Consider the following 17,159-nt stretch of genomic DNA (forward strand, 5'->3'; position numbering starts at 1 on the left):
TGCTTGTCCTTATCTCAGCTACTAACCCTCACTTTTTCCAATCTGCCTTGAATTCTGCTAGATAACCAGGCATGTCGGACTCCGAAGAGGTTGTCGAAGAATATGAGCAGTAAGTGGTGTGTTTTTAAACACCCTTTCTTTCTCCTTATTTCTGCCTTCCCGCAGGGTTGCAGCGTTGCTTAGGGGTGCTGTTTGGAGGGCACTGGCTCTCGTCATTACCCCAGCACCTGGCGTGAAAGGGCCTTGGGATTCCCCCACCGTGTGCCCATCTGCACCACTGCTGTGATAGTGCTGAGACCCCCAGCAGTGGGGAGTTTTGGGAGTGGTATCAGCACATACATGGCAAGGGACAGTCCCTGCATTAGAATTGCTGCAGTCCAAATCAGTGAGACAGATAAATCTGGGAAAAGCTGAAGTCATCAGTCTGCTGCTGCTGGGGTCTTACCACCACATCCAGAGCATCACTCCTCAAGGCCCAAATTTGAGGGCAACTTTTGCTGGTGAGGGCTGCTGGACCATGAGTTGCACCCCAGAGAGAAGGAACTCAATATCCAAGCTATGTTGTCATAGGCACCAGTCCAAACACAGCTCCTACTTATCCACCAGCAGAAGATGTAGACCTGAATCCTTCTCTTATATTTAAATGCTATGACAGGCTCGCATGTCTCGGCAATCAGTCTAAACCCCTGTGCCCAGTGTCCCCTGGACACACCTGAGGACAGACTGTGAATCTCGCCCAAGGTCAGGAATGGGGCAAAGGTGGGATGTGAGGGGCCCGTTTCGAAGATTACAGGCCATGGTCACTCAATATTCTCAAGCTGCAGAACAGTGTTGTGCTCTGACCACTGTTGAACTGTCAGCTAAGCACTTCAGATCCTGCTGCCTGCAGGGTGATCTGGGTCTTGTCCCATCCCCACTGCTGCCTTACAGCATGCCATACAGCAGCCTGTCCAGCAGTCATTGCCCATTCCTACGAAAAAGGCAAGCCAGCCTTGAGGAAATTTGAAATTCCTCTTTGGCCCCACTGATGGACATACATGCCCCATTGCAGCATATCACTGTAACTGCAAATTTGTGTTGTGCTTTGCAGGGAGCAGGAAGGTAAGAGGACGTGGATCATCTGCGGCTGCCCTGAGGCTGAAGCTAAGAAATGATCAGAGCAGCTTCAATAACCTGCGTCTTTTTCCCTTCCCTCTCTCCTGTCTGCATGTGTGCTCTGTGAAGAGGAGTATGTGGAAGAAGGTAGGTGTTTCACTGGCAGTTGCAAGGACCAAGAAACAAATGCTGTTGGTTCAGTGTTTTGTTTGGGTGGGTTGTGGTGGTAAGCTCCTTGACTGCAATGGGGAAATCATGACCAGGAAAGGCAGATGAGACCATGTTCTAGATTACTCCATCTGAAATATCAGTATGATCAAATCCAGCCTGAATTTTCTTGGGATCTGTTTTGTCAGAGTGATCCCTTGACTCAAAACTGGGGTGGAAATACTGGACTTGGACATTGGCAGAGATGTGAGCCCAATAACTCAACAAGACCTGGAGCCTCAGCTGAATGTATATTAATGTTGCTTAAGCACAAACCTCCAACTGCCTCAGTCCGATGAAGAAGCAAACCCCATGGTGCATGCAGCCGCTCTGTGACACAGCTGGGCTGTGTATTTGGGGCTGGGTTTGGCAGCTGGGTTTTGCTGAGCCTCTTGCTGCTTCAGGACACTGCCAGGCAGCCTGGGCTGCTGCACAGCAAAACATCCTGAACGATAAAAGCGAAGAGAGGCGCAAGGGGGAAAGCACTGCTGTGCTAGAGTCATCTCGTGCACACCATAGCTACACCCCACAGCTTTATGGCGTCCAGCTAACCTCTGCACTTATTCCTTTCCCTCCTCCCTGGCTCAGAAGAGGAAGAATGGATAGAGGAAGAAGACGGTAGTTATTGCACCTTTCTTTATTTCGTCTCTCCACTGCTGCTGTGAATATGTCGTGGGTTGGTGTGTCTTTTGCCTCTCCCTGGCTGGGAAATGGTTTTCTTTCATTCTTCTACTTCTGTCTCTTGCTTCTTGCACTCCCCCTTTCCTGCCCTGCTGTGCTGTGCATATCTGCTCCTGTGTCTGTGGCTTCTCTCTTACATCTATCAACCAAATGCACTTGTGGTTTGCTATCTTCTTTTTCTTTCCTTCTCTCTTGCTGTGGGACCACAAGTCTTCCCAGGACCTGTGGGCCCCAGCATCGTTCTGACTCCAGTGGAGGACTCTTGTGGGGTTACTGCTCCCTCCAGTGGAAAAATGCTCCAACAGTGTCATAAATAAGATTGTGAAGGTGCTAAAGGCACGTTCTCTAATGCCAGCCAATCTTGTTCTTTGCTGGCTAGAGGAGAGCAATAGAAATCACCCACCCCCATCCTGAGGTATAAGAGCATGACAGCATGAGAGGGAATGAGGGAAAAAACAGGAGGTGGCTATAAATCCTTTAATTTTACTTTTTTTGCCCTGCCCAAGCATAGAGATCAGCCCTTGAGTAAAGGTTAGAGTGAAACCCTTTGCTTTCTGAGCTGCTGCTTCTTTTCCCTGCAGCTATGTCTCCCCCGAGTCTCTCTCTCAGCCAGCTCCGTGCTGCAGTTGTCCTGACACCGGGATCTGTAGGGAGCCAGCGGGAGCGGCTGCTGTCGGACTCATGCTGCCCGTTATTCCACAGGTCAGGAAGAACAGGTAGAGGAAGCAGAGGAGGAGACCGAAGAAACCAAGGCAGAAGGTGCGTGGTGGCTTTGCCAGCGAGCTCCTGTGGCTTGGCTGGAGCTGTGCTCTGCTTCAGTGGGGTGGCAAGCAGGGTGGCCTGGGATGACCCAGCATGGCCTGTGACAACAGGCCAGTAGCACAGAGGGGCAGCTGTCCCCTGTATCTGTGGTTTCCAGTAAGGAGGTGTCAAAACTGAGACCTTCTTTCCTGATCTACTGAGTGCCTTGGAGCTGCAAGCATGAGGATAATGGTGTCTTCTGCTTGTTGCTGATCAAAGAGTTTGTGTCCAGCACTCCAAAATAATGCCAAAACCAAGTTAAGCCTGTTCCACCAAGAGGTCCCTGTAGCCTTAGAGGGGGGATTTCCAGAGCTGGGGTCATGCTCTGATGTGTCTTACCATCCAAAGAACACTGGACTTCATGAGACCTCTTTGGAGCAGCTGGCATTGCCTGATATGTGTCCCCATGCTGTCATGGCTGGTGAGGCATGCTCAGATACCAGCTGTGCTCCCCAAGTTAGGATGCTGGGACCCCTCTGTGTTGGAGGGATGTGGTTGCCCTCACCCACAAATACTCATATTCTTCCCATTGCTTTTGAAACAGAACAAGAAGATGAAACGCAAGCACCAGGAGAAGGTAAAGCAGGAGTGGAGGAGAGACAGTTTCGGCCATTTCAGTCCTGTTCCCTGTCCCCCAAGACACCGGGCCCTTGTTATGGTGGTTTTGGTGTTGTATTCATTTGCTGCTGAAGAGAAAGAATCTGTGGTAAATGGTGCAGAGCTGCCCTGGTCCCATCCTCCACCAGGGCTGCGTTAGCAGGAGGCCTACAGGAGGGATGACTTTGTGCTGCCTAGCTAAGAAATTCACCCAAAGTACAGAAGGAGAGGGTAGTACTACTGCTTTACCAGCCTGAGCTCTTGCAAAGCTTGTCTGGGTTTCTCCTGGAGAGGACCTGGGCATCTCCTGGTCTGTCTGTGAGTGAGGGATGTCTGTGAGGTGGCTGCTCTCTCCCCATTCATCCTGGAGGGATGGAGCTGGGTTTTGCAGGGGGGATAAGCATGGGGCAGAGGGAAACAGCTTGGCTGAACCATCCCATGGTGTCCATGCGCAGGGTGCACAGCAGGTCTGGCCTCTGGGAGCCAAAGCATCATGTTTTCCACAGGTGGAGAGGGGGACCGAGAGCAGGAGCCTGGGGAAGGTGAAGTATCCATCCTTGTTCCTTTCTGGGGTGGGAGGGACTGCCCCTTCATCTGTGTAAGGATGTACCAAATGCCTTTCTGCTCAGCCAGGAGCATCAACATGTGTCTTGGGTTTTGGCACACAGATGGACACCTCACTGCATGCCTCTTTGCTGGAAGATGATCCACAGTGCAGTCTGTGCTTCTGGGAGAGAGGGGTAGCTCAGTTCAGTATTGTGGGGTTTGTGTCAAGGTGTGGAAGCAAATGCCTCTGTGACACTAACGTTTTTCTCTCCTGCTCCTGGGGACCCGCAGGTGAATCGAAGCCAAAGCCCAAGTAAGTGTCGGTGCATTTTCTTTGGTGCAAGGTCTGAACTAGGAGCTGTGCCAGGGCAGAAGGTCCATGTGATGGGCTTAACACCACGATCCATAAAGGGCATGGGACAGTGAAGCCTCAAGCATGAAAGCTGGGTGGGGACTGGGACATGGAAAGAAAAAGGGAGAGAAACAGGCAGATAAACATAGAATACGAAGAAGATCCTGAGAATGAGGTCTTGAAGCATTTTGTGTGCTCCCTGTGGCCCTGCAGCTGGAAAAAATCTGTGTGCACCCCAGCCTGGGGTACATGGTCCATGGCACAGCCAGGGTCTTGCTTCTCCAATATGCTCCTGGCCATGGTTGGCATGAAGCAGGCATTTGCATGAGTGCCAGCATCCCTGGGACAGGAGCACCTGCCTGAAGAAGCGGGGCCGTGAACCATTGCCAGGAACCTGTGGGTCCTCATGGACCCCAGGATGCTGCAGTCTGGGAGGCAGATCTGTCCTCAGCCACGATCTCTTCATTCCTTTGTGTCTTTATGTGCCCCTACTGAGCATCTCCTGCCCTCCCTCAAGCCCACAGAGGATGAGAGGATGGTTCCAGCTCCCTGTGTCAGGTCACACTGGAGCAGGCAGTTCTTCTGTGCTCTTTTGGGTGAGCAGTGGGGTGGCTGCCAACCACAGGGTGCCTGGCAAAGGGTCATGGCCAAGTTGCCTGCAGCTTGCAGAGGTATTCCAGACATGTGGGTGCCTTGGAGCGCTTCCCGGGAATGCCAGAGTTCTTCCTCTGAGGCTGTCCAGCTGGCAACCTCCAGCAAGCAGCATTACACTTCCCTGTCCTCAAAATGTGCTCACTCTGTATCCCTGGGGACTGTGAGGCTCAGAGAGAAGGGCTGGGTAGATCAGTGTATGGATGAAAGGCACTGTCCTGTCCCAGGTATCTGCTGCAGGCTCACCATCCTCCTGCTCACCTTCAATTGCAGGGTCTTCATGCCAAACCTGGTGCCTCCCAAAATCCCAGATGGCGAGCGACTGGATTTTGACGTAAGTAGTGCAGTCAACATCAAGCCCTGGGAGCTGACCCCCCCACGTTGCTCCTCCACTGTGCCCAGCAGCTCTGCAGCTCCTGGAGGGCTTCACTCATGTGAGTTTCTATCCGGTGCTTCTATCCGGTGCAGGACATCCACCGCAAGCGCATGGAGAAGGACCTGAATGAACTGCAGGCCCTCATTGAAGCCCACTTTGAAAGCAGGAAAAAGGAGGAAGAGGAGCTCATGTCCCTCAAGGACAGGATTGTATGCCTACAGCCTTTCCCCTCTATTGCTGTTGCCACCCTCTCCCCTGTGGGCACACAGGCGCGATCATTTCCCCACAGTCCTGACAGCAAGACCTGAGATATCCCATGTCCCTGCAAGACAGAGCCTGAGATTTGAGCCAGATTTTGTACTCCAGTGCCCGGGAAGCCCCTGGTCTGGCTGCTGCGATGCTGCAGTGCCTAACGGAGATGCACCTTCCCCCATGGTCACTAGTCCACATGCTCCCTTGGGAGGCGTGGGAGCAGCAGATCTGCCCTTGGGGGTCTCAGGGCTTTTGGGGTCAGGGATGTGTCCCTAGGGACAAAGAAGATGCAGTTTCCCTGGGGTGTCCAAGCCAACGTCCTCTCCTTCTGCAGGAACAGCGGCGAGCAGAGAGGGCAGAGCAGCAGCGGATTCGCAGTGAGAGGGAGAAGGAGCGCCAAGCCCGCATGGCCGTGAGTCTCCCTCCAGGGATGGGGGGGCTTGGACTGGTCTTGGGTAGCACAAGCCTGGCCATGGAGCACATGGGAGCATGAACTGTGTGTTGCATGCAAGTTGGTCCATGAGGTCTCTGTCCGTCTGCTTCTGACCCTGGCAGGAAGAAAGAGCTCGCAAAGAGGAAGAGGAGGCACGGAAGAAGGCTGAAGAGGAAGCGCGGAAGAAGAAAGCTTTCTCCAACATGCTGCATTTTGGAGGCTACATGCAGAAGGTGTGATCCTGCCCTGGGTGGTTGCGGTGAAGCCACTGGTGCTCCTAGGAAGGGCTCAGCCATGGGTTAGCCTCACAGCACTGTGCATGTTCTCAGTGTTGGTAGACTGTGGTTTCTACAAGCAGAAGAAGATAGGCCACTGTTGTTGGGTCACAGCAGCGGTCAGAGGGCCAAAGTTGAGTTGAGAGCTCTGCTTTGCAGATGCTGGCCAGGGTGGGTCCAGCCACACCTCAGGGACAGGGATGGGGGGGGTCTTGTCCACTATTGCCAAAATTTCCTTGAGTACTTCATGTGCTTCTGGAGTCCCAAAAGCTGAGAGTGTTGTGGGCAGAACTGGGGATAAGGGTAGAGCAAAGGCTGGGCAGATTTCCTTCCCTCCAATGGACTGATGGTTTCCTCAGTCAGAGAAAAAGGGTGGGAAGAAGCAAACAGAGCGGGAAAAGAAAAAGAAGATCCTCAGTGAACGGCGGAAGCCCCTGAACATCGACCACCTCAACGAAGACAAGCTGAGGTGAGCATGGGCTGCAGGAGGGATGTCCAGGACAGGGGCTCTGCTTTGGGTCCCACCTCCTGGGGCAGGATCCTGGGCTGGTGCAGGCTGCCTGGGGCTTGCAGCCCAGACAAGAGGGTGATGGCATAGCTGGGAGACGGGGGCTCTGTTGCTCTGCAGGGCCACCACTGCTAGGCTGCTGCTGACAGGCTGGCCATCAGAGGGAGCCACGCTCACATGCGTGGGACATGCATGTCCCCATATGTCCCGACCTCACCCATGACTGGTCCACTCGTGGACTGGCATCACTGCCAGGCAAACACATCCCCCTCTGGGCATGGAGCATGCAGAGACCCGTCCTGGGGGAGCAGGCGAGATGGTGCCATCACTGCCCTGTCCCCTGCAGTGAGCTCCCTGAGGTACTCATCCCTTTTCTGCACTGACACCAGCCGGCTCTTCCCACAGGGACAAGGCCAAGGAGCTATGGCAAACCATTCGTGATCTGGAGGCTGAGAAATTTGATCTGCAGGAAAAGTTCAAGCGGCAAAAATATGAGGTGAGCCGCAAGGTCTTCCATGAGCTTGCTCAGCCTCTGTGTGCCTGGCTGCTCCTTCTGCTCCCAATGTGGGAGATGAGGTGGGTTGTCTGACTGATGGTGGTGTAACAGGAAAGCTGGCTGCACCAGAAAAGGACTGTGCTCCACCTTCTGCATGGGGTGACAAACACCCAAGAGGCTCTGCAACACTGAAAGCAAAGCCACATCTGCCTCCCTTTTGGAGATGAGCCAGGATCAAACCAACCCTCCCAGTGGTTGCCAGCCACCCTGGCAAGGCTGAGCACACAGCTATGAAATGCTGGACGATGTGACAGCTGGTGAAAGGGGCTGTGTGGTGGTCCTGTGGCCTCCCAGCTCCTGGAGATGTGTGCTTTGCACTGTGACAGGCTTCCCACTGTGCTGCACATCATGGCCCTGTGCTAAACCCCATGCAAGAACCACTGGGGAAGAGAGAGCAGTGATGCATCTTTGCCCAGACCCTTGTCTCTGGCTGGGCGTGGGGCATCTTGCCAGGCCTCACCAGCTGCCTGTGTTTCTCTTGCAGATCAATGTCCTCCGAAACCGCGTTAGTGACCACCAGAAAGTGTAAGTCCTCGGGCAGGCTGAGCATCCTTTCTTGATGCTTCCTGCCCTTCCAGCTCCCTGCTCCTCTGGCCCCAATTCCCTCCCTATGTATCTCCTGGCTTTCTTGCACCCTCGCAGAGCCACCTCCTGTCCTTCCCACTCCTGCCTCTGGTCCCACTGGTACCCGATGTTCATGGACCTGCAGGTCTGGCCCAGGGACCTTGGTCCATGCTGCTCTGCTCCTGTTGAGAGACCCCCATTGCCTCCCACCTCCACCAGCTTCCCCCTGGCCCAAAGATCCCAGCTGGGGATGGACCCCGGCTAGACCCCACCTCTGCACATAGAGCCTTGGGTCTTGTGGGGTCCTGCCAGCCTCCAGCTGCCCCCATCCCTGCAGTGGCTGTACCCAGTATCTCAGGGAAGGTGCTGGAGATCCCAGCTCATGTAGGAGGGGAAATCCCACAGGCTGTGGGAGCTCTGCAGCCCCGCAAGGTCAGGGGAGCCTGTTCCTGTGCCCATGTTCCACAGGACTGGGGGACCCTTTGTAGGAGGGTGGAGGTGGGTGTTTAACCCCACCCTCAGGAGCACCATGCTGCTCTTGCATCCCCATCCCGCCCTGCCATCTCACACGAGAGGTGCTCAGCCTCCCCCATGTGTCAGGTAGCAGCATCTCCCGCCCACTTACACCAAATCTCTCTTCATTTCTGCCCCAACACGGCCTGTTACTGCAGCAAAGGGTGAGTACAGGTGTTCCCTGCTTGCTGTGTGTCTCCCACTGCATGGATACTGCATGGACGCTGGGGCTGACATCAGGCTAGCAGTAGGGTTGAGGGAGGAGGCAATGCCAAGGATTGGCAGCCAAAGTTGTGCTGGTGACTCTCATGATGACATGCCAGAAATGCCCTTCACTGTCCACCCAAGCCTCCTCCTCGTCTCTACTGACCCATGCCCAGAGCAGTGCCTGTTCCCCTGATGTTCGTTAAGGAAAGCGATGTGGTGGGTCCCGGCTAACAGCTTCACAGCTTTGGGCTCTTGGAAGAAGGATCCTGCAGCCATTGTTATCCCTTTGCAACCAGAGATCCAACTATTCTTCTCTGAAGGATCCTTGGGAGGGAGAAGCATGAGAAGGGAATTGGGCGTCCTTGGAAACACCTGGCAAAATGCATGAACTTGTTCCCATAGAGTCCCAAAACACATAGACTGACTCAGGACCCAAGGTTTTACCTGGGGCCACTGAAGACCACCTTACCCACAGGGCAGTGAGCATCAACCGGAGATGGCTTGGTCCTCTTTGCAGGACTGCTGATAGCACCCACCTTGTCCCTCTTACATGGTCACTAATGCCTTTTTGCATGTGCTTTTCTGCTTCCCTTCCAGGTCAAAGGCTGCCCGTGGGAAGACCATGGTGGGCGGCCGGTGGAAATAGATGACTCAGAAGGCAAAGGAGGCTCAGCCGTGGAGAGGTATATTGCCTTTTGGTTGACCAGCTGGCTTGCCCACATCGTGGAGCCTGCACCATGCGCCCACTCTCCCTCCCACTGCACAGAGCTTGCAAAGACATTGCTGCAGGCACAGTTCTGTCTGGGTGGGCAGATGCTTCGCGTGGTGCCGTTTCTCATCTCCATGCCCCCAGTTAATGTTGTGTCTGTAAATAAAGAGAACGGTGAGGGGGTGCAGGTGTTGTCTCCATCCTGAAGCTCTGAGCCCAGAGGAAACAGGCACAGGAGAGTCTCAGCAGAGCTCGACTGAGCAAATGCAGTTGCACACCTGCTTCTTGGGGCGTATGAGGATGCAGCAACCATCCAGGACCTCCCGAATAACATGTCCCCTTGCCTCACAGCATCTCACACCTGCAGTCCTTGGGAGGTTTTGTAACAGACCTCAGTGGTCTAACCTGCTTTTCCTGCTGAAGTTTGGGGCAATCCTAGTAGTGGCCACTTTAGTTCTTGCTTTTGCTGTACTAGAGCCCTCCCTTCACTCCTCTCTGTGTCAGGGTTGGCCTTGTGGGAGAGTATGGATAGGGCCACTGCTTCCAAGCCTCTTATTCCATGAATTAGTCACAAACACTTCTTCCAGGCCATTTTTATTCCTATTTGCACCTCTTCCTAAAGGGCCAAGACCAAATGTGTTTGCCTCCTCTGCGTGTTTCTGACAGCATGCAACGAAGACTTGAGATGAGTCAGTGTGGAGAGACCATTTATCTGTCCTTTCAGGGGTACAGATCTCTTTCACCTAGCTGTAGGCATCGCTGTAGCATGCTCCCACATGCAATGCCCATGGGGGCACATCAGTTGCATAATCCCGAGTGTTGCTGGTGCATGGATCTGAACTGTCAGCCAGCAGAAGACACTAGGCTTGCATGACCATTTCCTGGGGCAAGCTGTCCCATGCTGCTGTTGAACAGCATCCATAAGGCATTTCCCAGAGCAGTAGGGAAAGGATGGGTGCACAGGATGGTGGATCTTCAAAGGCTTCTTGTCCCTTGGCAAGACATTTTGTGTCCCCTCTTGCTGGGGTGGTCTGTCCTCTCCATCACAGACCCAGTGATGTGGGGGCATCCTGCAGGTTTCTCCCTTGTGCTGCCTGTTGGATGACCACTTATTTTGCTCACATCAACACATAGCATCAGGTTTTGGGGAGCAAGGCTCTGGGAAGCCTCAGCTTCAGTGAGGCAGCAAGTGGAGGGCAACCCCTATCACCTGCCTCCTCAAAAACAAGGTGTGGAAGGATGAACGTGATCCCTTATTGGGGTAAAAGGGGAGAGCTGGGGAGGGTGGCAGTGCTGGGACTTGAAATACCTGGAGGGTAGCTGAGTGAAGGTCTGGCAAGTGACATTTCCACCCTGCCTGATGCATGGCCCCGGGAGAGAGGAGCGCTTGGGGCAGAAAGGTACGTCTGGCTTCGAAAAAAATATCCCCTTTTCCCAGGCTCTGAAGGTCCACCCTCAAAACCTTTCTGGCAGGCAAAGGCAGGGCCCTGCCAGTGCCAGTGCCTGGTGCCACAGAGAGGCACTGCAGCCGCTCTGCCCGTCCCTGCGGGGCTGGCAGCGCCCAGGGTGGGGGTACAGAGGCACTCCCTGCTTCCCACAGCACTGCCTGTCTCGGCAGTGCGCTGGCCCCCTGCCAGCCTGGTTCCCTGCGCGCCAGGGCCGAAACCTGCGCGCACCCTCCCCGCCCAGCACCTGCCTCCCTGCTCCCGGTGCTCGGTGGCACAGCTGTGCCAGAACAGCTGAGTCAGCACCCAGCCCTGCCACCGACCCTCCCCTGTTCCCACTCTCACTGGTGTCTGTGGCTTTCCACTGTGAGCGGGTTGCTGCCATGCTCAGGCATGGCAGAGTGTGGTGCAGGACGCAGAAATCCTCTGGGACATGGCAGAGCACTCTGGGATCTTCTCCAGGGTCTGACAGGGTGCTGGCATCATCCCAAGTGTTGCATGGGCTGCGTGATGATTGCAATGGCGCAGTATGTTGTGCCAAGGTTTGCTGGAGGGCAGTGCAGGGTGCTGTATGCTGGTAAGCAGCTCTGATGTGCAGGCATGCTATCCCCATTCTGCCATGTATAGCACATGTTCTGCAAGTGGATGAGTCTCAGGTTAGTGGAGTGGGTCAGGGACAGGCCATGCTGCTGTGCACTGCAGAGTGAGGGACCGCTGGCAGCAGCTTTTGGAGGGTTGTGCAGGGTGCTAACAACTTCGCAGTGCTGTGTCATTGTGGAGATTTGCAGTGTACTAGTGTCCTAAAGCACTGCTGTGCAGTCTCAATGTCCCCATGGGCAGCAGAACCTCTGGATGCCAGATCAAAGCACCAGTGTCCTCTGGAGCTTGGTATGAGGGGTAGAAGCTCTGCCCTTCCCTAGCAGGGCATCTTCCCAGGAGCTATGAAGTGTAGCTTCCTCTAGCATGTTGCAGAGGAACAGCACCTTCTGCCATAGCATGCAAACTTCCTCCATGCCGTGGTGCTTTGAGGAGCATTCTCTTGTGTAGCACCACTCTGGAGCACAGCACACGAAAACAGTGTCTGCTCCAGCACAGTTCGGTGTCTCAGCCAAAGCACCAGACAGGGATCAGCTTGTGTGCCACACAGTCTGTGCAGTGCAGGATGACAGGGTCCTTTTGGCTCCTCTATGGAGATGCTGGCAGGTGCTGCAGTGAAACGTGCACGCTGATGGGTGCAATGCAGGGCTCGTTCTACAGCACAGTATGGCACAGGAGGCCTCTGCCCTCCCCAGAGTGATGGCAATGTGCTGGACAGAGTTCAAAGCTCCAGAGGCTGCTGCCAGCCCAGGGTACAAAGCTGCCTCCTCTGGTGTTCACCACGGGTGTCCCAGCACTACTGCATGAGACCAGACTGCAGCACACCTGTGCCCAGGTCTCACAAGCATGTGCACCTTGTGGTCTGGTGATGCAGCCCCATGCCAGCGTCCTCCCCAGGGTACCACCATCCCCATGCAGTGGAATGGATGCAAAAGAGGATGCGTTTGTTACCGAGAAGGTGCTGGTAAAATAGTGAGCTCATGTTTTGGACTGTGGTTGTGCTAAACCAGAGCTATGTGTAAGGCAGCCTCATGCTCTCTTCTGCCTACTCAAGACCCAAGACCACTCCCAGAGGCAAAGCCACAGTGAAATGCAGATGTTGTAGAGCCTGGTCTTGCCACTCCAGCTGCAAACAGCCTGCTCATGTCTTTGATCAGGTCACGTTAGCCAAACATGCTCTGGACAGCACATGAGATTCTGGGATTGCTGTCCTGGGGCCACCTGGCCAATGCATGTCCCAAGGACCCAGGGTCATGCATGTGCCCATGCTACCAGCATTATGGTCCATGATGTAGCTGCAGTGGTCCACAAGGACCTGTGGGACAACAGAGCGGCAGCTCTTGAAGCTGAAATGCTGCCAGGGCCCAGTGTACCTCACCAGAGGGGAATGTGGAGCCTCTTGATGGCCCCATCAGCTGGGGGACATGATGAAGGATCCCCTCACCCCCACCTTGGAGATGTTGGAGCATTGATTCCCCCATCAGGCACAACACTAATTTGGGGTGGCCCCATGGGTTATTGAGTGTGAGCAAGAGCAGCGTGTGGAGGAGAGCGGAGTGGGTGTCAGGGTGTGTGTCAGGAGGACAGAGCCTGCCCAAAGCACCGCACAAGCACAGGCTGCTCTGCCTCTCCTGCTTTGCTCCCTGGGGGAGCCAGTGTCCAGGGTCCCAGGTGCAGGACAGGGGACTTGAGTCCTCTGGGGCTGGAGAGGGGATGCCAGCACCGGCAGAATAACACACACACCAAGTCTCATGCCAGCAGTGGATCCTGGCTGGCACACAGAGTCCCCACTGCCCAGGCACAGCCCACCATGGGGTACATTTTTCAAGTGACACCCAGGGTGTTCAAGGGCAGCACAGCTCTGTAGAGCACGGGGTAGGTGGTCTTGGATGCCATTGCTACGGGAAGTAGCCATTGCCCGTCCTTTGGAGCGTGGTGTGGGGTTCACCATTTTCACCATCCATGAACCTTAGCGTCAGGTACAGGGTGACCACATTGCACTGATCCATGGTGCCACTGCCCCCAGGTGAAGTGCTGGGGTGCCCAGCCTTGAGTTCAAGCCAAGGCAAAATGCCAACAAAAATCTGCAGAAAATTAAAAAGTACAACCTCTGATTTTTTGAAGGTCAGGTCTAACAACAGGCTGTATTTTAAAAGAGAGGAAAAGGATGTAAATGTTGAATTTTGAAACATCTTCCAGACCTGGAGCTTTCATCTTCAGAGTCCCAAGACATCTTTTTCTTTGCAATGGCCCTCCTCAGCACACTCCCCTGCAGGGCAGGTCCATTTGTTCGTGTGAACATCTGACGTTTGCTAGTTTTTTATGATTATTTTTAAATGCCTTATAAAACTTTAAGTTTCATTTAATACCTTAGCCCTGTAAATCACTGCCTATAGCAGCTAATTCATAGGTATCAATTAATCACCTTTAATTGGTTAAAGTCACCCATGGTTTATGCTGATTCCACAGATGTGTTAAATCATCAATGAAGTGTTTAATGCACCACAAGCGCAGTTTAGCATCTACGCAATGACCCATGTCCATGAGACAAGTCCCGCTGACAAAGCAGGCAACAATGCTCTGGGATGGAAAGGAAGAGGCTTTAGCTGTTGTCTGGAAGCAGCATTTTATTGGCACTTAGTGGAAGGAAAATAAGCTTCCTGGTGATGTCTGAATCATTGCTTTTGCATGTGCTCTCATGCCCAGGTTTCAGCTGAAGTCCTAGGTGTAAACTGTGCTCTTCTTCAGTGCAGGGCAGCAACCACTGGCAGAAGCACAGAGATGCTGAGACCCAATGGGAGCTGTGATCAGCCCTTTGACCAGCAGTGGATGCATAAGGTCCATGACTGTTAAAGGTGGTGCTGCACCTTATATTCTGACCTGGAGTGGTGCTGAGCACCAAAGCTGCTGTGATGGTTTGCAGGAGCAGCAACCTCTGCAGAGGTGGCTCTGGCAGTCACAGGCAGTGCCCAGGTCAAGGGACGGTACAGATCTCAGGGAGGTTTGGAGCACTGGAGCGAATTGTTCCCTCTCCTGCACCCCACTGTTGGCCTCAGCTGCACAGATCCTGACCCATCTCCCCTCCCAAAGGGCACATGGAGACCAAATTCACTTGTGCTTAGCTGGTGCACAAAGCCCTGCAGCAAACAGTGAGCTGTGAGACAAAAGCCGAAGCCTTTAGCAGTGTCTCCCACGGTATCATCTCCAGGTAAACCCATAGGAGGCGGGTCTCAGAGCCCCACATTTGCAGCTTTGAGGCCGGGTATCTTCAGAATATTCCTGCCTCTGCTACTCTCCTGCTGCCTTGCTCCCCACAAGGGAAGGGGGCTGTGTGCTCCCTTGCATACCAATGCACACACATATGTACATGCAGAGTCCCAGACACGTGTGCACATGCACACACATGCAGATGCAGTCACGGGTACTTGTAGGCACACGCACACACAGAGCTTGCTGTGCTGGATCCTGCAACGCACCTCCAGAGGAAGGTGAAACAGCAGACATGGGCATAGGGGAACTGTGCCCGTGGCATCCCCCAGGCAGTCCTAGTGGATGGGCTGTCCCAGGACATGGGCAGGGCATGCATTTTAGGGTATCGTTCACTTACAGTTGCCTGAGTCTGTGCTCCGGCAGGGGAAGCAGAGGGCTCAGGAGCTGTGCTGGCAGCAGACAGCTGGACCAGAGGAGCCTGAGTGTGTACACTGGATGAGCCTCATTGGAGAAGCAGGTGGGGTGGTCCGAAGGGCATGTGGATGCAATGCTGAGTTTTAGTCTTATTCTCTCAGATGGCAGTGCTCAGGTCGTAAGTCTGTTGATGGTCAAAGATCCAGTCATGACCTCATTTAACGAGGGATGTGATTTTGTTCACAAAGTGCTGTCATCTATGCCAAAAGCAAGGTCCTGCACCCTGTACTCTCACTGCATGAACCCAGCACATGATATGTGTCCTGTTCAGATAAGCTCCAATTTGGGCCTGTAGGAAATTGAAAGAGATGGAAATGCATGCTGAAGTGTGAACTTGCAGGCTTTGCCTTCAGACCTGGCATGACCTGTGCCTGGGAAAATCCTCATTACACAGCAATTCTCTTTGTGTGTCTTCCTGCATGAAAGAAATATGCAAAAAAGTTGGTCTGCTGCAGATTATTTAAGTGCACTGCCAGACCCAGGAGTGCCTGGGGGTGCCTGACCCCTACCTCAAGATGCCATCATGCCTGCCTAATCCCTCCCTGCTCTTTGCTACCAGCCTGCATGCTGTGGCTGATGGTGTTCATGCTGATGAAGCCTGATGCTGCTGAGCAGCTCAGCACCTGCACAAAGCAGATGGGTTTTTTGCTCAGCTTGCCTCTGAGCCTGAGCCTTAAACAAAAGACACAGAGGAGGAGGGAAGAGCAGCAGAGGAAGGCAATACGTCCTTTATCTAACAGCTCGGAGGTTACAGCAGTTGCTGGTGAGGTGGAAGATTCAAGTTCCTATCTCTCCTTGACTTGATAGGAGCGTGGCTTTGAGCTCTGGTTTTTAAGCCTAGCAGAGCTGCAGCATTCAGTACTCTCTCTATATGATGCTGGTTTATAATACCAATGCTACACACTACAACTGATTTGTTAGATTGTGGCGCAGTACAATATTGAAATTAGTCCATTGATGGTGCTCTCCTGGTTTCGGAAGTGTTGTGAGCCACTCATGCCTTTTATCTGCACCTGTAAATAAACACAGTTGTGCCTTCACAGAGCAATAAATCTAACTTTGATATCATGACACAGACAGAACACTTTGATCCAGGGAAACACTTTGATCTTTCACTGTGAAGCAAATGCTGTTGATTAGCTGTAAAAATAGAGCAATTATTGTAACTTTTCAGGTGGCGTTGCATGCTATACTATGACCTGTCAGTGTATTAACAGGGTGCCATGCCACACCTTAAAATGAAATGGACAGAATATGAAATTCTGCTAAGTTTTGCCATTCTCAAATTCTGCTGATTTTTGGACCAACATATTTTGCAAAGGGAATATTTGGCTTTGAGAAGTTTTCCACCTCAGCGTTTTTGTCCAGGCCAGTGTTTCAAACACTTTATAATAATTACAAGCAGAATCATCTTGGCAAAGACTAAGGAAGCATTTCTGGGTGCTGGAAGAGGTCCCAAAGGGCCCCATCAAGAGGACAGGTCTCCTCCCTTGGGCTGAGCATCTCATGGAGGTCCCCATCACCTGTCTTGCTGCCCAGAGCACATCCTCCATGGTTGCCAAGTTGGGTTGGCTGTACCAAAGGCTCTGTGGTGGAGCAGCCACAGCATGGAGGAGAACTCAGCATTGCTGGGGTCCAGATGTGTCCGTAGGATCCCTGGAGACCATCAGCTCCAGCCAGGGCTCAACTTGCTACTCCTCCAGCCTCATGGAGTAAATCAGGCACTGTAGGTCCAAATTGATCCCAGCTCACAGAGACGCTTAGCAGATGTACTCATGGCCTGGTTTCAAATCCAGGTCTCTCCTGGCAGTGGGGCAGAGTTAAGCATCTCCAGAGGGTGATTCAACGTTGTGTGACCTGGCAGGGCAAAGCCAGGGAGACGGGGTCCTGGCTGGAAGGAGCACACTGCGGCAGGATGGGAACCAGCTCCTGGTTATTTGCTTGATGGGGCAATTAGTCCCATAAGTTCCTGAGCCCTGTGATTAACTGCAGCCATCCAAACATCATTATTGTGAAGGAAGAGTAACTAAAGGATTCTAGAAATCGTTGGCATTTCTTGGCGGCTGCAGAAAAATCCCAACTGCACCTTGCAGGCCCTTGGGCTAAGGGC

The 17,159-nt window shown here is 53.4% G+C and overlaps 1 protein-coding gene across 1 annotated transcript; it reads left to right on the forward strand.

Moving 5' to 3' along the window:
- Positions 1-71: 71 nt before the first annotated feature.
- On the forward strand, positions 72-7,859 carry TNNT2 (troponin T type 2 (cardiac)). Its single transcript, XM_010584546.1, is given in 13 exon segments — positions 72-113; positions 1,269-1,290; positions 1,891-1,920; positions 2,704-2,742; positions 3,894-3,929; positions 4,207-4,240; positions 5,204-5,264; positions 5,399-5,515; positions 5,893-5,970; positions 6,114-6,224; positions 6,626-6,735; positions 7,180-7,270; positions 7,815-7,859. Coding segments are annotated over 13 exon segments (816 nt in total).
- Positions 7,860-17,159: the final 9,300 nt, after the last annotated feature.

The sequence above is a fragment of the Haliaeetus leucocephalus genome, unplaced genomic scaffold (assembly GCF_000737465.1).
Source record: "Haliaeetus leucocephalus isolate CR32 unplaced genomic scaffold, Haliaeetus_leucocephalus-4.0 Scaffold1000, whole genome shotgun sequence".
Lineage (NCBI taxonomy): Eukaryota > Metazoa > Chordata > Aves > Accipitriformes > Accipitridae > Haliaeetus > Haliaeetus leucocephalus.